The sequence below is a fragment of the Falco cherrug genome, chromosome 9 (assembly GCF_023634085.1).
Source record: "Falco cherrug isolate bFalChe1 chromosome 9, bFalChe1.pri, whole genome shotgun sequence".
In the NCBI taxonomy this organism is placed as follows: Eukaryota; Metazoa; Chordata; class Aves; order Falconiformes; family Falconidae; genus Falco; species Falco cherrug.
In genome coordinates this window covers 30,597,457-30,624,150 of record NC_073705.1, presented here as the reverse complement: position 1 = coordinate 30,624,150, position 26,694 = coordinate 30,597,457, and the positions used below count along the sequence as shown (strand labels likewise).

Below are 26,694 nucleotides of genomic sequence, written 5' to 3'. Positions count from 1 at the left end.
GGGATAGTTAGTCTCTTCAGAGTTAAGACAGGGTTCTCATTTATACATCTCTCGACATCGCAGGATTTATTTTTCAACTCGGGTGTAGGGAATTATTAAATTCTAAAGTTGTGTTCTACAGTGTTACTTACATACAGACTTTGAATATTTTTTTACTTTATGGGTTAATAAATCTATTCTTAAGATAATGTGTGTGTACTTTGGTAGTAATAGCATCAGGTGATCACAGATAAGTTCCTTACTTTTCATTAACAAACTGAGTAGCAGCCATTTGTACTGCTTTTTGCTAATTTGTTACTGAAAGGGTGTTTTAACACTGAGCTTGACAGGCTGTCCTAGCTACCAACTTTTTTCTTCAAGTGGAGGTTTTTTGTGGTTTATTTAGTAAGATTTTAAAGAATTTTTTTTCTTGTTAGCTAAGCTTCTTGCTTCACCTGCGTGTTTAATATCTACAATACAAAGCTTTTCTATGTTTAATTTGCTGTTTGCCCCCCTACTCAGACTGGGCCTCTGCTCATTCAAGGAGGAAGTGATGCAGCCTTGGGGTTAGGACCCTGTAAAGCATTCTGAAGGAGTCTGTCCTGTTCAGCAGTGCAGTGGCTTGAAGGATCTCCTCTTTAAGATCGTTCCTTCAAGATCTATTATGGAAGGTTAAAATCCCTAAGAATCGGTTTGAAATGTAAATCTTACAAAGGTTCTTTCTATAGCTATGACACACAATTTCATCAGATTTCTTGTTCGTTTTCATTGCTAGCCAGTTGCAAGGGTTTGTTTTAAAGCTAGTTTAGGGTTTTTGTCTTGTAAGGATAATATGGTCTTGGAAAAATAGAAGCTATACTAATGAACATAATTTGGATAACTGGACCACTTAGCTGGGCTCTTTAATGCAAATTCTGTTAAAGCAAAACAGTAAAAGGAAAATATAATGTTTTTTACTGAAATATTTAATTCTCCAGGTTATAGCGTTAACTGTAGATATTACAAAATCTGTTACAGGTCGGTCTTCGCTTTTTCCTTTTGAAGATGGCTTCCTAGATGACAGCCATGGTGATCAGTCTTTATCATCGGGTCTCAGCTCTCCAACACGCTGTCAGAATGGTGAAAGAGTGGAACGCTATTCTAGAAAGGTGTTTGTTGGAGGTCTTCCTCCTGACATTGATGAAGGTACTGTGAATAAGTTACATTGGTGAGATGTGGGAATTGGTGCTTTCATATAATTACTTTAAAAAGGTCAGATATTTATAAAAACAAATGTATTTTTCCAGGTATGTCTCTTGTGCTTGTGGCATTATTTAAAACAAACCCTAGCACCCCTTGCAACACCTGAGAACTCACCTGGCATTCTTTTGTGCTGTAGATCAGAAGAGATGGAGACAGAAATGCCTGTGTAGCAGGTCTAATCTGCAATAGCAGCGTATGTTCCCACATATGTAAAGTGGGAAAACTGAAAAGTGAACTTCGTGGGTTTCCACTGCCACTCCTCTGTAGTCTTTCCCTGTTTTTTTTTAAGAGATGTGGTTGACTTTAAGGACGTTGTTAATACAGTCCTTACCAAAATAAATTGGGCTTTAATTAATCAGCTCTTATATCCAGCATATATGTACTGTTGAGTTAACAAATGTAGGGCAACCAATGTGGTTACAAAATAATAACCAGCTTAGTAGAGATGGTCAGGTTTTTTCTCAGTCTCAGTATCTTCTCTACTTGTGTGTGCCCCCACACACCCCAACTCCTACACCAAAATCATGACAGTTTTTGGTGTATTTTTCATACTATAGCTGGAATCCTCCACAGTGTATCTTCAATCAACATACATAGGGATCTCAGAATCTGATCTACTAAATTGAAGCCTAAACTACGTGCATTAAAGAAAATAGTATGTTGCCAATCTATGGTTTACAAACAGCTTAAATGCAGTTCCCATGTCACATCAAGAGTTGTAGGACTGTATCAACAGGGACTGCTGAGTAATCTGAATCCCCGACTTCAAGAAGCAGCAGGCCAACAGGTATAACTGATGTGAACATTGCTGGGTCACTCAGAATAAAAATATATGCCCAGCCTATCCTGTAAGGAAGTAACATAGCCACTTAGGAGCTGTTATCCTCTTCCATAAGAGGTCTACTCAAGTAACACATTTGTCCTTCAGCTCTCAAGTTATACGGTAAGTGTTTTGTGACTCTAGTTGCTTGAAGAATCTGATGTGCAACTCATGGAGTCAGACAAACTGGACACATCTCAGACAGCAATCAAAAAATTGGAAAAGCACTGCCTTTGTCTTCAGGCTTTTCTCCTGATGGATTGTTGCTCTGATCTATCTATCATTGCATTAGATAATTTTTAAACTAATTCTTTCTTCAAAATACATATATAAATGCATTAACAAAAAACATTTTAAAAGAGTAACTTAAAATACTTTTTTCTGAAGCATTTGCATGTAAAACAGAATTGTCCTTTAGTATAGTTTGAGATGTGTGTTCCACACTGTTTCTAAATTGATGCTTGAAAAAAGCAAAGTAGTAACTTGGTAATTCAAGGCAGATTTCCAGAGGGGACTGAGGAAGGTGAAATCCCCACAGTTGCATGACCTAATGCAGCCTGCTTTCTAGGGCATGCTACAAGGAGTGGCCATGCTGACATGTAGCTCCTCCGTCAGTCCCATGTGGCTGTATCTGACCCTGCTTTGTGGCTATAATTAGAAATAGACCACAGCTGAAGCATATTCACTTCTGATAGATCATGTTTGCATTTAATCTTGCTGTAAACTTGCATTAGTGGAATGTAAAATTACTTATTTTTAAGCAGCCATGTGTAGCATAGAGGTGAAAGAGTATTTAAGCATCCTCATTGTACATTATTGCAGTTTTCATTGTTCTTAATAGGTGTAGAAAATACTCTTGTGGTTTTTTTACCTTGTCACTGTCAGTCTTCAGATTCTCTCTAAAGTGCCTCCTTTGTTTTTTGTAGATGAAATCACTGCCAGCTTTCGTAGGTTTGGACCTCTTGTGGTGGACTGGCCTCACAAAGCTGAAAGCAAGTCATATTTTCCACCTAAAGGTAATTTAGTTTAAAATACATTTATGCAGGCTGTTCTGGTAAAAGGAAACTACATCTGCAATGTGGCAATCCATTACAAAGAAAAGGTTTGACTCTCTGATGAATTTAGTCTCTTTCAACAAGCATATTTTCAGCAGTTGTCATGATGGAAAAAACACAATTCAGTGACTGAAATATGGTCCTGTGTGTGCTTCTTCAGCAAGCCTGGAGTCTTTGAATCATGCCTTAGTTTATATGAGGCTTCCTTTAGAAAGCAAGTTGCAGAAATTCCCTGGTGCTGATTCTGTTGCAGTTTGCATGTTGTAGAAACTAGAGGAATAATAGCTGGAAGTCGCCAGTGGATTTGGTACACAGTATTCTACAGAGAAGCACGAGCCCACTTTTTGTGTGTTCTGACCCAAGAAGCTGTGATCCTGCTTAGACCCACAAGGTCTGCATCCAGGCTCACCAGGTGCTGAACCGCAGCAATGAGCTCAGCTAAGAGAGGGCAGGTGGGCATGGTGCACCACCCTCACATTGTTTCTAGGTTGGAGCTGATTTGGTTCAGGGTGGTTTTGGGTGCGTGCAGGTGGGACAAGTTCATATCTGTCAGCAAAACACCAGACCTGTTTTGGTTGAGAAAGAACAGTTTAGGGGAAACCTGTTTGGCAGTTACTTGGCTCTTACTGTATCCTAGTCTCTTCTGTGATTTTGTATTATTTTATATACATTCTGTTCTCAGTCATGCATGCCTCTTGCATATGGTTTGGGAGTTCACTCATGATCTGCAACAGTAGCATGAAGTTACACACATTATTTTGAGTTTATATTTAAGATTTTCTGTTCTTCCTGACCCTGTAAGCTCTTGAGTGTGCATTAAGGCCACTGATGATTTTGGCAGAACAATGGCCTGTTCAGTCAGTGGACTAGCTAGCCCTACAATATTTTGAGAGATATATTTTTTACTGTAAAAACCACATAAATAGAAGTGAACTTAATGTGTCTGGAAGCTTAAGTGTTGGAGGTGAGAGAACTCTGACAAATGCTTGCCGTGCAAACAGTATTGGGGGAACTTAAAACCAGAACAAAACCCATACGTGCTCCCTCTTTCCTGTTCCATTCTCACAACTCAGCCTTGCTGTCAGTAGTTATTTTGCAATATCTGTTCTTGAATTTAAAACCAAAATAAATAAAAACCCCAAACCAACAACAAAACACCCCAAACCTCAAAACCCCCCATATATTCTGAAGGACAGTTGGCAAAATGTATGATTTTCCCTTTTTATTTTATTTTTAAAGGTCTTTAGGGTCTTTCTGGCTAGTGAATTCTGATTGTACCTTCACTTAAAGTTAAAAAAAAAAATTGCAGTAAAATCACCTTCTCCTTGACCCTAATATCTCCTACTACTCTCCACTGTTTTTTCTTGCCCCCCCTTCCCCCTGCTTTCTTATTAATTCAATAAGTAACTATTCATGGTAGATCAGCATGGGACTTCCATTTATGATTTAGTTCTGTATCTGACAGCAGACTAGTTATGCCTTGCCAAACTTGTAAAAATGGTTTTGAGTGAGATCTATTTTAGCAGAAGACAAGGGAATGCAGCCTCACTTCTATTTTTGTCATGATTCTAATATAGGAAACAGCTTCCAAAGTCCCTGCCAGTTGCCCTGAACGTCTGTCTGAAAGTGCTAAACAACAGTCAATCCCAACTGTTCCAGATTTATTTATAACTGACTTCTTAGTTATCAATCAGGGCTGCAGCATCATACGTCCTGCATTCCTGTCTTTGAGGTTCACTTACAGGCATGTTAAGCTTGGTAGGTCAAATGTACTTCATTTACTGTGATCCTATATAGGCAGCATCTGCATAGAAGACAGAATGTTATTACCAGGAGTCAAAGGGTGAAGTGTGAATGTGTATTTTTTTTTTACAGCCTTTTTTGTCTATTTTGTATTTATAGAGTATGTCTTTTCCAAAGTTACTAAGGAATCATTGCAGACGTACCAAAATAAAATGTTTCCACTGCTGTTTTTCATTAGAAGTTCCTTTAGAACTAAAATTAAATCTTTTATTTTTATTTTTTACTTTTTATTTTAAACTGCCTTGATGCATTAGCAGACATTTCTTTTAAAAAATACAGTTAAATGAAAGATATTTGAAATTATGCTTGACGCAAAATTCAGCGACATGACTTATTCAGCTGTCAAATACTCATGAATTCAAATGTCTTTTCCCTTTTTCTAGATATCTTCTTTTCCATGTTGCATTGCTAGTCTGTAAATTTTCTGTCGTTTTGAATATGGTTCTTTCAAATGGAAAACATGTCCAAAAATATAATATTAAATTCTGGAGGAGAGAATGAGTTGGTTTTTGTGTGCTAACAAACTCAAAGGAAAACAAGAAAAATGGATTGCTGGAATGCAGTGAGGATGATGTGGAGGTTAATCTTTTGTTCACATGTTAATAAAGCCTGACCTCCAAGGCTTCTCCCACCTACTCAAATGTGCCGCACTGGCAGGAAAATCAACCCCTGCTCTTTCTGAAAATATGCCATCACCTCCAGACAGACCTTAGTGTTCTTTTGATGGATAACCTTTCTCATTACTCCTTCATGTCGGGTCAGAGCAGTGGGCAGTGTCTGGACTTACAACAAAGTTCAATATTTTTGGTTTGCTTTGATAAACGTTGAATGAAGAGGTTTGGAGCCGACATCACTAGTTGATGCCAAGGGTCAGCATAGTCAGCTAAGTTTTACACTGGTGCTGTTTTATATTGTGGTTTTCTGTCTTCATATTTACATCCGGGTGATGGATGACATCCCTCACAGTTCTGAGTGTATTAATACAGACTTCCAGTATGTACTCTCTAGTATAATTTATTGAGTTTGTGGAATGTTTACAATGTTGGTGCAATATGCGAATTCCCTACACTGTATTCAGAATGCTTTGTTGATACTCTTAGGGCTAGGAACAAAAGGCTGCGGGAACTATTAGCTGTGGCTAATCTGATCAAGCATGAAATATGAAAGATTAAAATAAAATGTTCCTTACGCTCTAGTGACCTCCACCCCCACCCCCACCAAGAGCTTTATCTGGTTAGTTTAATGAGCAAGTCAGGCCATAGATGTGTAGCCAGTTCTACCAAGCCTTACTAGATAATTTATTGGTTGGTATGGTTGATTAGCGTAGGTGCAGTGGCCTTAGCTGGAGTCCAGAAACGTTCCTGCAGCATTGAGCTTGAACAAAGAAGGTTTTCCTGGATTTGGCATCCTGGGCAGGATGGTGTCACCACAGGTCCACTTAGGCACGTTACCTCAGATTTAGTGCTGGACCTGGTGGACGTGGACGGTTGTGTGTGAAAAATGCTGAACTACAATCTCCAGCATGGTGAGTTACACAAGGCTCATTATAGTGCAGTGCCAACATTATGATTTTGGACCTTGGGGGACCACAGATCAACATGGACATGCCTGTACCATATTCCTCAAGCACATCTATACTACCTATATATTATTGAGGTTTTCCTGTTTTCCCAGATATTCTGCATTTTTGTTACCCTTACTCTGAATCTCGCCTGACATCACAGAATACACTGTGAGCATGTGTTTGGGAAAGCAGCCTGGCTTGGTCAATGGTTGAGTTTTGGTTATTATAATAACAAACCCAAAATCATCTGATAGATCAAACAGCCCTTGCAGGATGCGTTGCTTGCCAGTGAATTCAATATTTAGGCTGCTGAGAGAAGAGGGACTGGTGGCACCCAGCTGTTTTGTCACTGACAGTGTATATTATGCACTTGGGCAGGAGAAGCTGATAACAGCTGACAATGTGTATAAGAAGTTCCTATTTCTAGTTCTGAGCATCTGTATTATTGCCTTAAGGTTTCTTTTTACCCCTCCTATGCATTGTAAAGCTTAGCACCATGTTTTTATGTTGGTGTCACCCTGAGGTGATTTAAATGCTTTGTTTCTGAATAAGGCCAATTCATTCCTATTGCCTGAAAAGTCTTTGGATTACTTCCTTTGGCACCTGTTTAGGTATGTTAGTAACGGAACTGGCAAAATTATAAATGCCATGTGTTGGTTTTGGGGAAGCAGATGCCCAGTTCATAATGTGTTTACTTGGCTTTCACGACAGAGTTTTGGGAATTAAATGTGATTTGTAGCTAAGTGGTTTTTGAGTACCTGTGAGATGTTAAGAAATAATGAAATACACACTGAAGAATGTTATCAAATGCAGTTACATATCACAATGACACAGTATTATGCTCTTGCCAAATCCAGATAATTAATATTTTATTGAAATAAAAATTGATGGGTTTTTTACTTATTTGCTGGTCTGCTGAGTTAAGCAATGCTTATGCTAACTACAGCCTTTTTTTCCCCCCTGTTTTTTTTATTAAGCAGATGGTACCAACTGTTTCAAAAACATTCTAGGTTGGGGTGTTTTGTTTTGTTTTTTTTAACAGATTGCTAGCTTTAGAACAACTTTTTAAAAAGTCTTTACTGTTTTTTCTTTGTGATAATGATGACTTTTCTAGCAGTCACTAAAAACTGCTCAATGTTTTAAAATGACAAAATTATGCATAAGTCTTCCTCTGTTTCTTTCCATTCAGGACTGATGTTTGGATAAAGATGAGATTTAGAGTGAGACGGCAAAGCATGGCAGAGCTTGGAGACAGGATGGGTTTGGAACAGCAGGAATGCTTTGGCTTTACAGTTGCTTTAGATGTGTGGTGCAGCAGTCTCATCCTCTTGCGTTTTCCCCGTTCTTCAGTTATTTTGTTGTTTGATAAAAATAAGCACACTTGTCCCCAATGATTCACAGGGGACACTAAGGGTGAACAAGATCTCATGAAGAAGAAAATAGTGTATGCAAAGTCGCACAAAGTAACATTATGAAGTGAATTTCATGCTTTAATTTAAAACAACTGGTGGGAAAGATCGTATGAGCCTTCCTGATGGTCTCTAAGGTAATGTTAGGTAGGAACACTGTTGTTGGTAGTCTTCTGACTGATCTTGATTTCATGGATGAGGACCATTTATTTGCACAGTTAATTCTATGGTATGCTTGAAGAATGGTAGCTTCTGCCAGAGGAGCAAGATCGAATGGTTGCAAGGAGGAAGTATGGAATTGTAATTCTAATTTCATCAGTTGTATTCACAAGAAGGTATCTGGTTTGTCCAAATACAGCAGTCCGTTGTACTGAAACTAATTCCTTTGGCTTAACTGATCTAATACCATAGCACCAAAGTCCAGAATGAAATGCCTAGCCAATGTTTGTATTTTTAAAATTGAAGTCAGAGATCATAATATTTGTTTGAATGGAAACGGATGTTCCTTATCCAGCAATACATTGTATGGCGAGAGCTTTTTTTAAATTTTATTTATGTATGTTCCCACACACATGTGCGCAATATCAGACACTGACATCTGAAGCTGTGTGTGTTATCTGTAATCCCCGTGTCTTCCCACAGCAAGGCAGCAACATCCCAAATCAATGCAGTTCACAAAATGTGTGGCAGCAAAATGCAGTACAGAAGAGCAGATTATAACTCAGGGTTGTTCTTGTATAGAATTTTCTTTTAGGTTTTCCATGATACTTGTTCAAGCCTCCCTTTGTAAAGCTCTTCACACTATTTCCTGTCTTGTCCTAAAAGAGAATTCTTGGTGATGTACCAATGGTGATGATTTTAAAATGTCTGCTGTGCCAGTTAAAGACAGACTCAAAGAGCATACAGCGAGCTGGCCTCATATAAGAGAATCTCTGTCCCTAAAACTATGCCATTTGTGATTTTTTTTCTATGAGCAAACAAGAATCTGATGAGGCAAAATATGAAAATATTTCTGAGCAATCAAGCCTAGGCAGAACAAATCTGATTCTGAAGTAGCGCTGCAGGATTTTTCTGTCCCAGTTTTCATGTTGCTTTCAACAAATGCTATTTTCTTTTTGAACTGCTAGATTGCTATAGAATTTTTTTTTACCCCTGAAGAGACCACAATTTTTTAGCAAGCATTTGTTGACTCTTCTTCAGTCAGCAGCTAAGGGATGACCAGGTCTCTTCAGAAGGGAGTCAGCATCCATAGTCTCTGCAGGATTTGGTAGTAAAGGTGTTTCTATCATTCTTATTAGTTGCTTATGACTACAGTAACCAAATAAGTAAATAAAGGCTATTTATTATGAGAAGAATATCATGATTGTAGCCAAATATTCCTAAGGTAATCTAGGTTAGTACTGAAAACCTTATTTTCAGAGCCAGGACTATGTGAGTTTAGAAAGGATGGGTGGCATAGAATTCAAGAACAAAATTTGGGGTTCTAGTGCAAAGTTGTAAAGCAGAGTAAATCCAACCCCAGTAGCTTCTGTCTTCCTCACTAAATGTTCCTATGAGAGAAACAATTTTCTGTCACTGTCTACATCCCTCTCTCCTTTGTTTTCCTTATGTGGTGTCTAAGCTTTTTCCAATCGAGCCATGACAAATTTGATGTAATGCCCCACAATTACTGGATTGGCTCCTTTTAGGACTGTTTTTAAGGTGTGGGGGTGGCATTGCGAGGGGCAGATGTTGGGCTGCAACTACAGATCGTGGCTCTCAATTATTTTTCTGTTAGAATTGATCTTGCAACACCACATGCTTGACAACAGTCTGTAAAACATTCTCCTAAGTGGAGTAGTCTCTTGTGAGATTTTATGTAATTGGACCAAATAAAATTATTTACTGCCTGTAACACAAAAGATGGATGTTGTCCAAATTTAGATCTGTCCTATCAAGAAATGTATCCCTCATTTATGTTTGTTTTTTCATTATTTTTTTGTGTTGCTTTTTTTTTTTTTTTTAAGGTTCTTTTATCCTCAAGAAATTGTGGTTGACTTTTAGTCTAGAGGACACTTGTCTGTGTAGACTTTTTTCCTTCTCCTCCCACCCCCCTTCCTCCAAAGACTGCAAAGTTCTTAAGATATCTCTGAAAGGCTGGAGCACATCCTTAACTGATTCTTTGTTACCTACCAGTGTCCTGGCATTTTTGGTAGTTCTTTTGTTCAGATGAATAACATTTTTAGGATCAGCATCAAACTACATTGGATAATACGATGTCTGTGTACAGTAATATGCTGTATGTGTACAACAGACAAATAAAAGACTAACTTTTCCAGTTTCTGAAGAAGTAATATGCGTTCGGGGCTGATAGGTCATACAGGAAATAAATTCAGTAGGTCTCCATCACCTAGGTTTCTCTTAATTGCTCAAGCAGATTATTTAAGCAGAAAAAGTTCTTTTGCCTCAAAAGTGAGAGTTCAAGGGCTGCAATAGTCCCAGAGCAGCTTTTCCAGTGCACGCTGTTAATATGATAAATTTTACTGTCAGACTTCTTCATTTTCACATGGATAATAAGTATTTTAGTATTTGGTATCTGAAGGTGAATACAAGTCTACAGTTTCTCATGGCTACACTTCTAATTTGCTAGAGAAGCCACTTGTTTTTTCACTTTTCCTCGCTAATGTGCTAGTCCCCAGAGTTTCCAAAAAAAGACTGTAATGACAATCCTCTGTGATGTTTTCAATCTCAGCCTGGATGTGCATCTGTCAACCAGCCTCTTTCATATCTGAATCTATAGCAAAGTGTTTTATATCTGACTGGGGGACTGATGGCAATTTACCATGTAACTTCATTTTACAGCATTAGTAATAGATTGCTAGGAGAGTTTTGTAGTCGTAACTGTTCAGAGGCTGTTCAGACATTTTTGGTAGAAGCAAAATACCTTCTTTACAACACAAGTCAAAACAGAGGGTTGTTTTGCTGTATGCAAAACTGCATTAAATTCTAGACTTCTTCTGTTGGACTGTGTGATTATCGCATGACAGAATGTCTCATAACTCGGTCAGCAGTCTCATCAAAAGGCTTTGAATTTCCCGCAGAGAAAATTCAGGTTTCTAAAAGACCTAATTGATTTGTTGCTAGCAATTAAAGGAGGCATATTTGGAAAGTTCGTATCATGGTCTGAAGTCTATGTATCACTTTTCTATTAATTAGTATCTACTGCCTCTCAATTTTGCTTTGACTGATGGGCTAGGTAGTATGTTACATGAGAAGAGATACTTAGGCCGTATCGATTGCTTCCAGCAAAGCCAGTTTTGAAGTTCATATGCATTGCTCTGCACACCTACTGATAGGTTTTCTCCATCAGCCTCTTGACTCTTTAGGGAAAACTAAAGGTCAAGTTGAGAGCTGCATAATATTGTCTTCCCAGAAATCATCGATATACTTTTTTGTTAGTCATATGCCAAACAGGCAGGCTGTTTTCTCTCACTTACTGCCTGGAGGGGTTAAGATTGCAATGGGATTTCTTATGCTTTACACAAACTATCTATTTTATTAGAGTGCATTGAGTTAAGTCACAGATGATATTTAAGGCTTGTATCAAAGGGATTGCTGCTTCCAAAATCTAAAGAGCAGCTGATTGGAGTCTGGTTCATGCATCTACTAATCACTACTCATGATCACAAGCTTTCAATCAAATGCCCAATTCAGTAAGTTCTGTTTAAATAACAATTCCAAGCATCCACTTTCTGGACTAACTGTTGTGGTAAATTTATTTGGCCAGATGCTAAAATAATTGACTGGGATTTTTCAACAAGACTTAGTGCCTGTATTTTTTTCTTCATGTTGTGCATTGTTTATCTGCAGTAAAACTTCTTGAAATTCTGACTGACTTAGACTAATTATACCCCTGACTTAAATGGAAAATAGACATGTGCTTGGTTAAATGATGCAGTAATCTAAAGAACTGACAGTGGCCAAAAAATAAAATTGCAGACAAGATTACTGATGGACAGACAGGAAATCTTAAAGATAGTCCTTACTAAAGAATGCAGTCTTTTATGAGTTTTCTGAATATTATATGTACTATGAGATTTTTCAGGAGCATGTCTTGGGTATTCAGTATTCTGTAGTATATAGGTAACTAACACCAACTTATATGCAAATTAAATATTTTTTCAATTTATTGGGCAATTAATTTTACTAAAGCTTGACTTGGTTGTGATCACAGGTTTTAAATCTTAATGTTCTTAAAGATGATCTCAAAGAGAAAGGAGGAATCCTATGATTTTATCTTCTAATAATCAAAAATAAATCTTACAAGTTACCAGCTATCCAAATCTGGGACAGGGTTAAGTTCAAAATTTTAACTGTTTTAGCTCTTATTTCAGGAGATGCTGATCCTCTTTTAAAGAAAGGCTTGTATTTAGTGAAACAGAAGCATATAAAGCTTGATGACATTTCCTAAATAAGAGCACTGAATTTTTAGGGGTGTGTATCTCTTTGTCATTTTTGTGGATGATAAATAAATATGTTAGACGGTGATATATGGTATACTAATTGAGCATACATGTATATTATACTGCTTATATCAAACTGAATCATTGAGTACACATCACATGGCCTACTCGGGAGGTAAAAATAGTCTGGCATAGATTCCCACTGGATTTGTAGCTACTATGAAATGTCTGTATGGAGAACAAAATATGAATTCTGATTGAGAAGTCTCTTATCAATGATATATTTAAATAGCGAACGTATATTTAAGCTAAAGTATATTAAATAATTCTATGTAGCTGTTTATACTGAAATTTTGCATACTTCATGGCTAAAAGACTCCCAAGCAGACAGAAAATATGTTTCTCCTTCAGTCTTGTCACTTCATAGTACACATATGAAAGAAAATGCTGCTAGTTCTGATTTGAATGACTGTCAGTTCACAATATCTAGCTAAATTTTCTTCCAAAACCCACTAACGCCTAAGACCCTAAAAAAAGGTTTTAGGCAGCAAAAAGAGAGTGGAGAAGTGAAAGCATTACCTGAAATTTGAACATATCTAAGTACAGAAAAAGCTTTCCATCACTTACCTGTAGGAAGTAACCAGACCGCTTTTGTCAAATGGAAGCAGTTAAATGTTTGTCTGATTCTCATTAACCACTTCTAAAGCCAAGTATATTTTACTGTGGTTTGTGTCATCCCACGCCCACCCCCCAATCTAAATAATATTTTCATTAAATGTTGCCTTTTCTTCTGTCTTGTAAATGGAAATACATTAATTGATCTGTTAGTATTATGGGCTCCAGGATAAAAGCAATCTTATGAATAGTGGTATCAAGGACCTGATAATATTTTGTTTTGCTAATAGCTTGTGTTATGTCTTGTTTTACTAATTTATGAAGCACCATTCTTCTTTCAAATCATTGGAGTAAGTTCAAGGGGATGATTGGGGGTGGTGATGAAAGAGAGATTCTGTTCTAGCACTGCAGCATATTTGTGGTTTCAGAGGGTCATTTAAAAATAAGTCATTCCCTGCTCCCACTCCTGTGATCAGTTGTAATCACTTCATGCATTAGAAGCTTGTGCTCTCTTTATAAATTCCTATAAACATTATACTTATAATATTCCATATTCCATTCCTAGAATCACTGCGGTGATCCACATGATTCTATTCCTAAGATAATGATGCAGTAATATAAAATTAGTGCAATATAATCTGAATATATATATATGTATATCAGCGATTTGCTGAAGGTAATATCCCAAATTATACCTCTGTTCTCTCAAATCAGAGGTTAGAACAGGCAATGGAAATGCATCAGGTGCTGGAGTGGAAGACACCACGGATGCCTCTGCCCAAGCCATATATATGCGGCGCTCTAATTTCAAAAGCTAGGAGCAGCTGAGAACTGGTCTTTCTCAGATGTCTCAGTGCTGTGTTTGGCAGTTTTAATCTACTTTATACCATGCAAATTCTAACTAGTTTTGGGACTAGATATGTAGGACTAGTATGTAACTACTAATTGTACCAAGATGGTATAATCAGTAGTCTCTTGTATACCAATGGAAGCTGTACAGGTAAAGTGAAAAACATAATGTTTTAGACGATTTGGTAAGTCCAGTAATTTTTTTTGGTAAAATGTACCATTCTGATCTCCCAGGGGAATGCATACTCTCACTAACCAGAAACTTTGTTGGTTTTTTTGAGAGAGATAAATTTGTTCTGTAGCTATGAGTAATCAAGTTTTGGAAAAACCTTCCGTTATTAAGGAAGGTCTTTCAAGCTGCCTCTTTTCCATATGGTCAACAAAGACAAGAAGCTTGAGCAACTAGAACCTGAAAACAATCCACATGTGAGTGAACATGCAAACCCATTATTAACCAGCAACACACCACAGCAGCAACTGACAAATTGACTACTTGATTGAAAGAAGGAAAGTCAAAGTCTAGTTACTGAAGCTCTGCCTGCTGTCTTAAGAAATGTCTTACAACTTATGTTCCTCTCTAGGCACAGTTCACTCACTGTGAGGCACAGATTATATCTATCTGCTCATGGGAGAGTTAGAATCATACAAAATCAGGAAATATGTTGCTGGCTTGGTCTATGTAAATGACATTGGGCATCTTCTCTTTTAGAAGTTCTTTACTTTGAATGAAGCTCTTGACAATAGTCCCAAGTATTTTGTGTATCATAGCTCTAGTAAGTGCTGTTTCCTTTCTTCTTTAAAAATAATTTTTAAGAAAAACATATCATTTAGAATTAATTTATGTTGTAAATCCAAATATCACATTTTATTATTTAAAAATAACTGACTTCAGCTAAAAAATAATCTGGATTTGGGGACCTGTGCTCTCTTCCCCGGAAAGTTTTTGTGAAGTTAATTTTACCTCATGCTAACACTATGCATGAAATAGAAGCTGAAATCAATCAGATTATTGATATTTATCTAGAATTTTCCTACATTAATGATGCTTGGAGTAGAATTGGAAATTGACTTATTTGCAAAGAAGAGTAACAAGTTTTGTTCAAATTTGGAAACTCATCTCTTTTCAGCCATCTGTTCAGAATAAAAGCAGCAGCAGCAGACCTGACCCCCTCCAGATAATGACAATGAGCTGTGGCCCCCAGAGTGGCCCCCATTCATATTTCCCTTGAAAACCAAAATTGGAAAGTTCTATTCTGAATTTAGTTGCTTTTTGGATATTTAGGAATGTAAATGCATGTTTTTTCATGCTGCTGACCCAGTAAACTTCACAAAGATAACTCTTGCCTCATCAAAAATTTAGTCTTTGTCATATGATTAGTTCATGTGACTACTCTTACAACTACAACAAGCCAAATTGTATGTTACAGCCTTTTATGTTTTCATACACTTTAAATCTGATTTATAACTGCTATAGATCATGTTGCAGTCCAAAGTCTGAAGTTTTAAAATGGCTGTGACCTTTGAAAGCAGAGACAACCCTATACATTTGTTGTTGCAAAGTTTTACACTAGCATTGAAGCAAAGTGCCAGATAAAAAGAAAGGTTTTAGTACAGTACGCTTGTAGAATATCCTTTTAGTTACAGGTGGGTAGGAGTTCGTTAGTTACAGGTGGGGTAGCAGTATTTACTACAGGACAAACTGAGATGGTGTATATATATACTGGGACTTTTCCCCATAAGTGGTGAAAGTCTTGAAGTAGTGATGACTAGCAAATCCTTTCTGCTGCTTGACATGTTTTGGAATTGAAAGAACTTTATAAATCCTTAGCTGCATATACTCGCTACAGCACTATCAAAATGTTGTCCTTTCTATTCAGCACTGAAGTGCAGAGGAAACGTTGGGGCACTTCTCTCGTGTCCTCAAAACAATGCCTCATGTCCTCATGGAGCAAGCTGATGTTCTTTGGGTGGGTTTTTGTGTTTGTGGTTTTTTTCTTTTTTCTTTGCCATTTACATTGAAAGATGTGGAGAAAAACTGTTCTTAAAATTTATGACAACATAGGAGGTTTCTAATTTCTCTGTTTCTTCTGATATGGTAAGATCATTAGTAGTAAGGCTTAAATGCTAGTTTCCATTCTTTTGGTAATTTCAGTGATGCAGCCTATTTAATGGTAAAATTGAAAATATGAAGACATGCAGTTTATTTCACAGAAGCTACTGATACTGAGCCTCTGGTTCCAGTCAGCTCTTCCATGTGATCTGCTTGCTTGCTGACTTTTCCTTATGTATCCTGGCTTCCATTTAACTATGCAAATTTCATTTAATTGCTATTTAGATTCAGGACCCAATTATTTTTCAATGGAACTCAGGATATGGAGCAAATACCTTTAATTAAAAACAAACAAAACCTACCCCAAAACCTGCCTTTAATGTGGCGTATGGAGGATTTCTTGCATTTCAGACTTAGTCTGGTACTCCTGAAAAACGCATAAAAATGAACAGGAATCTCAGTGTAAGATGCTGAACTGTTCACATTTCTTGCGCACCTTTTGTTTTTCAGAGAAAGGAATCAGCTGACAGGGTCATACAGTGCCATTTAAAATTAGACTGACTAAAAGAAATTCATCTTTGCAGCTCTGACTAATACATAATTTCACTCTTCTGCAGTAGCTAAGTGAGATTACAGCCCTTTCTATTTTGAGGGTTTTTAAGTATTTAAAGTCTTTGATGTTTTTTGAAAATCCAGTCGTGTCACTGCAATGTTTAAAAGAAAGTCTGCTTTTTTTTTAACACCTCGGATTTTTATTTTTAAAAAATGAGTTTCATTTTTAATAGTCATTTCATCTTTGGATTTAGAAATGTGTTTTATTCATGTTCAAAGCATCTTCTAATAAGATTACTAAGGCTGACTTTGAGCAATGACCCTTTGTCATCACACTAACTGATTTAGAAATTTGGTTCACACTGTTTCTAAATGTTCCTTTGCTGTGGGCTTTTAAAACAGACTTATTCTAAAAGTTCTAGTAAATACAACCATTATTCAATTAAAAGCTATTTTTTAAAATCCAGAAAAAATAAAAGTGCTACTTATATTTAATGAAAAAAATGTCTATTTAAATGTGCTTTTTGAGTTGGCCATCTCCACCATCCAAAAATAAACCCAAAGACATGAGACTAGACCATAAATTTTCTTTACCAGTTTAATGCCATCTTATTTTTTTACATAATAATATAAGGTAGATATATGTTGACATATAAGATCTTAGGTGGATGATAGATGCTATTGTAATCTTGGAGCCTATAAAAACATCAGAAAGGGCACAGTCTAAACTTTAAAAAGATAAAGTGTGCTTCAAAGGTAGTTAACTTTTTTCAAGTGTTAAGGAGTTCTGTTTTGCATATGAAATGGATATATGTGACTACCCAGAGACAATTCTCACTTGCTATGCATTATGTAAAGAGAAGAAAGTTCTTCTCTTCGTTCTCTTAGTTCTGCCACTGAACCTCAGTGTTATAAAACTGAAAACACATGACCCTTAGAATATGATTTCTACACCTAATTTTGTAAGTGGGCTGAATTTTAGGACTTACAGATTTGAGGTCAGTTATATAGTAAATCGATAAATGATATGCAGACCTCTGACATGGATATACAAATACTCTTCGATCTTATATATGATTTTTTTTTTCTTTATTTGAGAAGTAGCCCCAATTCTAAGAGCCAGGAATAGGTTAATCTTTCCCTGTTGATTATGTAACAATTGAATGCCAAAATGCTGGCTTTGTACCAGAAGATGCAGCTTATGGTTGATGTATTTGAACAGCAATTTATACACTGCTGTTCTCAAATGCAAGAATTGAAAGAACTTATGAATTACTTTTGGTAACTGCATTGAGGAAGGATGGGCAGAACACATACATGATACACCTCTAGCTAAAACTCCAATAGGATGGCCTGTAATTTGTATCAACATGCCAGTGTTTAACATAGAAGTATGAATATCAAGATTCTGCTATTAAAAGAAAGGCAGAATAAGCACCTTAACCTTTCCATCTAGCATATTGTTTTGAAGGGATCACTGAAGCCTTATTACAAAATGTGTTTTCAGTACTACAGAAAGGTTCCCATCATTAGAGAAGGTATGTCTACGTTGATTTTAATTGAAATAGAGATTTTCCAGATTGTCTAGGCTAGCAAAAATGCATTTTCCAGACTATAGCAACATTATATGGTAGTTTCAAGTGTATCTTGCATTTCAGGTGACAACCTTGTTTCAAGCTTGTGGGACACAGCATACATGCCAGATTTTCCAGTTTGTTCCCAGCGAGGTTAAGTGAAATTAGACGAACTGAACTAAATTATCCTTTCATATGGAAATTGTGTCACTGTTTAGATGTCAGAATGGGACATGTACAAAGGAGCTTAGCTCTTGTACTGCTTTCCATAAAGTAATGAATCCTTGAGCTCAAGGTTGAGGAGCTCCTAGGCTGTGTGCTTCAGAATTTAGGGAAACTAATCTTTTTCCTCATCTTCCCTCTGCTAGTACCCCTTTAAAAGTTGTACTGACTTTTCTTACAACAAAATACACTGTTGCCTTTTTCCAGTGAATTGTAAAAAGTTTTTGCTCTGATTATTGTATATAATCAGAAGGGATGGCACGGAGTGAGGAAGATACAAGAAGTGCATGGATGGAAAGTAAAATGAAGCTAAAAGTGATGGTGACCGCAAGCTAATTATTTTCAAACTCAATATAATTAGTTTTGTAAAGGCTAAAACTAAAATGTTAAAGTGTGTTTATATCTTTAGGGGACTGTTTTAAGAGAATTACATTTGCTAGAGAGGAAACCAATGTTTTTACTCATTAAGTATTCAACTGTTTATTGGGACTGGTATCTTTACTCCAGCTCTAGGTATGCAAGTTCATTGTTTGCTAGGAAGAGCGACGATCAAACTATTTTGTTTTCTTGGGTGAATGAGTCTTTCTAGATGTGTTCTAGGCTATAACTATGTTGTTAGAGCAAACTTTTTGTCACATCTGAAAACAAACAGCTACATAGAATTTAATGTTCTTTGAGAAGTCACACAGGACTGGAGATAGTAGGGTAAGATGTAATTTGGTAGATAATAACTCTACAGAGGAAAACACTTTTTCAGTGTCTATTTTAAATTTTTTTGTAAATCAGAGTTGTGTAGAATTTATCTAAAAAGGACGTGCCAAATGGTATTCACTCAATAATGCAAAATTAGGGTAAGTCGGTACAATATTAATAGCAAATAGACTGTGTGAAGCTATGTCAAAGGTTGTCATAATTTAAATATGTTGTTTCGTCATGCAGATGCTTAGTTTGTGTCAAGGGTCTTAGGCAGAGAGAGTCTAGTAGTCCCTGCCTAAACTCCAGCTGCCTCCAATTGCTGCAGATTTTCTGAAAAGACGTTGCCTGTAAGACTCACAAGTGCCAAATTGTAAAGGTCAAAGCAAACATGTTCGCGTTCAGTGAGAAAACTGAGTTGTACTGATTGTGGTGCAAAAGAGCAATGCATGCTTGAAAAAGTCCTCTACACTGGGCAGCTGTTTTCAAGCCTAGCAGCCAGCCTTTAGGTGGCTTTCTTGGTGTACAGTGTGCTGTATTAGTTTCATTTCTGAAGTAGCAAAAGCATGGACTGCTTGGGTCCAGTCTTCATTCAAATTTAACAACATTAAGAAAAACTGAAGAAAGCTTTCTTGCCAGCTGCATTCAGAAGAGCACTGAATGCCACACTCTTAGTTTTAGTGGCTAATTTAAAGTCCTGGAATTCTGAATCACTTGGAGCAATTTTTATTGGACTTTCTTCTTTCTTTCTTTTGAACTGCTTTATTTATATAGAAATAACAACAGCAGGTCTTTGACTCATAATAAAAGACAATGCATGCCATTCTTTTTTGCTCATGCTTACTGGCTTTAGGTGAGCAGTTTTTTCAGAGTTCAGTATGTAAGCATAGAAGTCTGTTTATCTGTTTACCTGTCCAATTTTTTGACCCTACTAATATTTATTCATTGTACATAGTAACCAGAAACTTGGTGCCTGCTTTGTAAGACGATGAACACAGATATCAGCAGATACCACTAATAAATAGCTTAGATACAGCTATTTGATAATAAGAATCCCTTATTCACCAGCCTATATTCTTACTGCTCAAAATCATTAATTAATCACATAAACATACTCATATGCAGCAAACACACTTGCTTCCATTCTGAAATCAATACTGTATGAGAGTATGATCTATTTGGTGAATTTAATTTATGAAAAAACCTACCAGCCTTAACAGTTATTTGTAATTTGTATATCTTACTCACTTGGGTTTGTTTTCTTTATCAAAAAAATGCTTTATAAATTAACCTGTTTTTTTCTTTCTTGTGCCTTTGTCCTTTCCAAGGTTATGCCTTTCTGCTGTTCCAGGAAGAAAGCTCTGTACAAGCTCTGATAGATGCCTGTCTGGAAGAAGATGGGAAACTTTACCTGTGTGTGTCGAGTCCCACAATCAAGGATAAACCAGTAAGTAGCTTATGCCATGACACTTGTGCTGGTTGCTGACCCACTTGCTGTTACTCTTTTCAGTTAATAAATAAATAAATAAATACAGTTAATTGACTTGTCCATTTCCTGTTGCTGCCCTTGCTGTTACATTGAATTGTCTTTCTGTATCAGCACAACATGGTTTTAAACATTTCCTTCTTTTTGATAAATGCTATGTTCAATTAACTTTTATATTTGGTACTTCTAGTATCTCACAGGAGTATGCATCCTTTTACAATATTAGCTGTAAAACAATCAGATTATAATCTTTCCCTTTATATTATGAAATGTTTCATTTCATTGCATAAGGCTTTATTTTAACACACACTCCCCCCCTTAAAATCTAGATAGCTTCAAATATCCTCTGTACTTCATTAGGTTTCTTAATTAGTATTTTTTCTGCATGCTATTGCTAATCAATTTACGATTTTGGTCTTATTTACCCACTATAAACTGTAGAGTAAAAACAAGTAATGCAGAAAGCTGTAGCAGAATAGAAGACATACGGTGACCTGTTTCTATTGTTCACATCTTTAATATTCTTTAATGCTAGTCTTTTTTGTAGCTGTGGATACATACAGGTTAGATGAAAACTACAGAAGAACATGATCAGATAAAAAAGTGCTGCCTTTTAAAAACACTATTAAAAAGCTTGCACAGATGAATTAAAACCCAATATTACAGCACAGAGAATGTGCTTATGTGAATTCTAGGATCAAAAAAATGGATGGATGAACAGGTTTATCCACATAACTTGTGAGCGGCTTTTCTTCTGTGTAATCTGAAGATTTCTTATTGACCGTGTTGCTTGCTGCTTAACAGAAGCAAGCATTCGCACATGAAAACACCTTTTGTATCCAAGCACAGAAATTAATTTTATCTCCGCTCCTATGACTGCTTTGAAATTTGTGGATCACTGTACGTGACTTCAGGAAAGCCAGAAGCCCGAACTGCAACTGTAATTGCACATTAATGGTAAAATGTTCTGAAAGTCCTTTCACGGATTTCTTGTTATAATGGCGATTGGGGGCAGGGAATGAATGAGGTAGGAGTTTGCTATGATGAAATTTGACTCAAGCCTGGCCTCTAGAGGTGATAAATGATCTGTTCACCCTCTTTCAAACAGATAAGCTATGTTCTCAAATTGTTTTGGTGCTTATATGACTGATTTACTGCTTTTGTTAGGTTAAAATTGTATTTTTTAATTATAGAAGGATTTGGAAGTTGTTTCTTATTTTTGAGTTGTCAATTTCCTCTACTAAAAACAATTCTTAAAACAGGTACAAATTCGACCTTGGAACCTAAGTGACAGTGACTTTGTGATGGATGGGTCTCAGCCTTTGGATCCAAGAAAAACTATCTTTGTTGGAGGAGTTCCTCGACCCCTCCGAGCTGGTGAGTAGAAGGAAAATGTAGGGTATGTAGCAGGGGGTTCCAGATTAAGCTGAAGAGATTATATAACGTATGTAAAAGAACAGAAAATACACCCTGTCTTTTCCAAAGATATAGCTCACTTTCTAAATCAGTGAGTGCCTTCCTATCTAAAAATACAAACTGAACGTTTTTATCTTTTAAATCGGGTACTAATTAGGATTTTACGTAGAAACAATTTTCTCCAAGTTTGCATAATATCCAAGACTTCGGGTGAATTTTCTTTTCTTTTCTTTTCTTTTTTTTTTTTTGTTTTTGTACCACCTTAATCCTAACCCTGATTTGTTTGGCTGAGATGCAGACAAGTTCCCTTTTCCTTTGACTAGAATACAAACTTCTGCCAGACCCTTTCCAAACCAATTCCAACTGTAGCTTTATGATTTCTCTTTCCCTTTTTCTCAACCCTAACCCTAATTTTCCCATGGAGTTATAGACAAGGTCCCTCCGTCATTGTCTGGAAGAAGGACTTCTGGGTCAGGTTTCCTGGTAGCCCTCACTTTCCTTTGGCAGCCACTTTCCAGTCCGCTAGAACTTCACCTCCTTGCTTTATCTTTTGGTAATCCTAATTCTTTTGGGAAGATGTACACAAGGTTCCCCAGCTATTGCTGACAGTTAATATTTCTCCCCGTCCAGTTTTCTTGGCAACTTTCACTTTCCTCACCATCTTAAAATAAGGCATAATTGTAAGACAGTAATTATGTAAATAGTAACAATTAAAAATTACCTCATTTCTAATTATAGCCTTTATAAAACTGCGTAATTTGGCATGTCCTAGATTACATTTGCATTTGAAAACAGATGCCTTGAAATAGTTAACTACTCCAAAGCAGACAAATAATTTCCAGTTTTTCTTGTTTGCAGCTTTAAAGATCTGATACAGAAGTTTTTACTAAGATGTTTGAGCACTGCATGGTTTCCTTGCCCTGGAATCCTATATATTCTCTGTTTATTGGCAAGAGTAACTTACTGGAAATACTGTTGTAAATGTTTAAGTGTTCCTGATGTTTATTCTGTACTGTCACTTTCTGGGGTCACTACCCAAATGATGATTCCAAATCATTAGGAAGCAGAAGAATCTACTAGTCACTACGTTATGCTGATAGTTTTCCCTTACTGTTTGGAGCAAGAGTATTACCTGGTTTGGTAGAATGAGTCAGACATTGGTTTGCTTTTTGCAAATGGACAAATTAGCATATGGTCTTCTGTTAATGTCACACACAATTTATACAAACACACATACATACTCAATTTGAAAATTGTCTCTATTCTGTATGTAATTAACCAGTAAGAATTTTGCGAGAAGAAAAAGGATTTAAATATTTAGTTTATCTTTTTCATTTTCTCCTAGATAGCTGAATTTTAACTTGCTACTGATAGTGTTTTCACACATTAGCATAGAAAAATGGCTGGCTTGGCAGGGCCTGTGCAGGTCCTAGTATCTTGCTTTACGCAGGTCTTTCCCTCATCCATCTGACAAATTTTTTTGCCTATCAACTTTTACAGAGAACTTGGCTTGGTGACCATAACATCTTTACACAGTTCACATGCCCCTTCTCCACTTTCTTCAGTTCTTTCTCTTGATTTTCCTCCTGTGTATTTCCTCAGCCATACACTCAGCCTGTCATACTTTATGAATGATATTTATAACTTCGTCAGAGTTATTCTTAGTGTCAGAAAAAGCAAGAACCATCAAGTTATTGTTCTACAAAAATATTAAGTTGCATCCAAAATGTAGGCTTGCTTTAAGTGCAGTAACTTCTGTTTCACAAAATTTTGTTTCAAATGTAAACCCCTTAATGTCTTTTCAACCTTAGTACTCAGGGCAAAATACCAGATTCTAAACACAGGAATATCTTTTAAGGGATCTTATGGCAAACTGGCATTAATGAGCCTGGCTGGAGCTTGGGGAGATCCTGAATACTGCCCCAAATACCACAGTTGTAATTTACAAGATGATAAATTCTAAACCAGTTGACCTGATACCTACTTTAACAATGTAACTCTGCATTTTTTTTTTCACACTTCAGTCACATCAAGTTTCTTTTTACAGATTCTGGGTTTTTCTTTCATATTTTGTTATAATTCATGTAGAGTTGATTCAGTCTGTTAAAACCAGCACTGGGGTTTGCTATTTTAGACTTTGGAAGACAAGTACAGTAAGGCAAATCACATTTTGGTTTTTTTTTTTAATGCAACAAACCAAATGCAGCACTATTATTTATATTAAATCTATACTATTTAATATCGACTTCTTGCAGTTGAACTGGCAATGATTATGGACCGTTTATATGGAGGTGTCTGCTATGCTGGCATTGATACAGACCCAGAGTTGAAGTACCCAAAAGGTGCCGGCAGAGTTGCTTTCTCCAACCAGCAGAGCTATATTGCTGCTATCAGTGCTCGCTTTGTCCAGCTCCAACATAATGACATTGATAAACGGGTAAGTAAAACAGTAGGAACAGGAATGGTGGCTACTCACAAAACTATACAGAAATGAAGAACCTCCTTATATTAATATTGTGTTGTAGAACACTTTAACCTTTGTTCTTCAGATTACATTTGTTAATTATTTAAAAGCTTATTTAAGCAGCTAAAGCAGAGTGGGAAAATGTATCTTAAACATCTTAAATAACAGTATAGCACTAAACCCAGAAAATACTTGGTTGTAAGCTTGTTTATTCTTGGTTTTGTTTTGAATTCTGAAGGTCAAACACTGTAGAATTTCCCAGCTTCGTTCTTCTCCTTTAGAAGAAGGCTTTTAGTTACTGGCTATTTATGTAGCTTCTGGCACTTTTGCTATTATTAGGCAACATTTTTTCTCAGCAATGTATGTCTAGACTTGAGGTTTCTAAAACACAGGCTTATCGTGATAGGTAATGCTGACCTCAAAAATCTTGAAAATTATTTATCCAAAACCAAATGCCAATGGATGCTTGATAGGCAAAAGGGGTGGAAATGAGATGCTTTTGTTCAGTCCATATGAAATCCTGGTTTCTAGAGCGCTTTTCAAGTGTAGAGTGAAGTTAAGGTATTTACTGAAATCTGAGTTGAAGACATTAAAAGAAAGCATTACTTAATTTCCAGGATTTTTTTTTTTTCCTTTAGACCTTCTGTCTTCATATCTTGGTTATAACGTACAAATAACACCTATGGTTTTGAGGAGTCGACGTTTGGAATTCTTCAAAAGAACATACAGCATGCACTGCTGATACATATTTTTACAATAGGGATGGCTTGGTTTCTACTTTAATATAAATTGTTTCTTAAGAATACATGTCTTCAGCCTGACAGGTATTGAGTGTGTCTGTTATGGGCACTATACATAAAAAAGCACACAGCTGCAAAGTCCAAGCTATTTTTACTTTCTCTTTAAAATCTGAACTGAACTTTCTGTCAGATTAGATGAGGTCATGGAGTTATAAGTCCTCCAACTACTTTTCTTTGGTGATACTATACCTCATGACTTCAACTAAGACAAGGCTGTTACTAAATATTTCTTGTCCACTGAATTCTGAAAAATTTTACAGAGAGACTAAGAAGATTAATTTTGGAGTCTTAATCACAGAGTTGAACCCTTTGAGATTTATATATAAGCCATGCTTAAAAACTTGGGGTTTTTTTCTGAGCTATAGGATAGAGTCACAAATTATGCTAGCTGGTAGCTTTTTCTATTAATCAGCACTTTTCCCAGTTGGTAGATTGATAATTTAAGCTTACTTAATTATCTTTTATGTGTTTTTAAAATAGGTCTATCTGTGAGGTTGAAGAAGTATGAAGTCTCTTATTCAGTCCTTAAATGTTAAGTTTTTAAATCTAATAGACTGAAATCCCTGAACTGTACAGCATACAATCTTAAAATTATTTCACTAGTAACCAAAACTGGAAAAGGAATGAGAGAAAGAATCTATTTCAGACCTTCACAATTCATGCTTTGGAAATATGAGTAGGTGGGGATCTAGAGATGTGCTGGCCGTTGGACCTACTTTCTTCCAATTTCATTTGAGACACTGCTATTTTATTTTACATGATGCTTTTAATTTTAGTGGTATGGCACCTGATATGCAAACCAGCAGTTAATTCAGACTTGCTCCATGCAACGCTATCAGTACAGTGTAATTAAAAAAAAATAATTTAATTTAGAACTTCGCAGTTCTAGCTGTTCCATAGGCAAGAAATATAATTCAATATGCAAGCTGTAATTCATATGAATAACATTTGTTGAAATGTGATCAGGATAAACTGAAGTAAAACTCAGCATAAAGCTTTTTTGTATAATACACTTCTTGCTTTTCAACTTAATATCTCATTCTGTGTTTCTCTAATACTGCATGTATGTAAGCATAGTTACTGGAGTCAGATTTTCCTTGCAATATACAAATCTTGCCAGACGAGCACTTGTGCAGTTACAGCAAAATTATTTATAATAAAAGTATGTATATTTCAATTTTTTCTCTCTTTTAGTGTAGCTGACTGTATGTAAGCCACTTTATAAATGGCATCATAGAACCGTAAGAATTACACATGCATAAACTAATGATTTCCCCAGAATGAATAAACACTCAATTTAAATGTGTGGGCCTGATTCGTAGGAACAGGCACACAGGAGAGAACTCACAGGGTGTCAACTTTCGTAATAGTATTATCGCAAGTGCCTAGTCATGCATCAAAATAGCGCTGTTTGGCACAAGTGCTTTAAAAACGAAAATAATTCCAGTCCCAAGATGTTTACAGCTGAGTGCAGGACAAAAGTCAGCAGCTCTCCAGCCTGTTTGTGTTTGATGGCATGGCCATAGCTGGAACAACTAGGAAATCTTACTACGTTGCTAAACAGTGATTTTTTGCCAGCGTAAGGCAGGCTATTGAATACAAGTGCATTTAATCTTAAGTTGAATCCTCTCTTCATTTATTCGTCTGGTCCTGCGTTTT

At 36.4% G+C, this 26,694-nt stretch overlaps 1 protein-coding gene across 5 annotated transcripts in view; it reads left to right on the top strand.

The window, feature by feature from the left end:
• The window catches only part of CPEB3 (cytoplasmic polyadenylation element binding protein 3), a 92,344-nt gene that overhangs the window by 59,429 nt on the left and 6,221 nt on the right, over positions 1-26,694 (top strand). For all 5 annotated transcript variants that reach the window (XM_055721519.1, XM_027803916.2, XM_027803910.2 and 2 more), the window contains 5 exons: positions 997-1,164; positions 2,968-3,057; positions 20,198-20,316; positions 21,618-21,732; positions 24,027-24,208. In XM_055721519.1, coding sequence (XP_055577494.1) covers positions 997-1,164; positions 2,968-3,057; positions 20,198-20,316; positions 21,618-21,732; positions 24,027-24,208 — 674 coding nt within the window. The remainder of the gene's footprint in view (positions 1-996; positions 1,165-2,967; positions 3,058-20,197; positions 20,317-21,617; positions 21,733-24,026; positions 24,209-26,694) is intronic.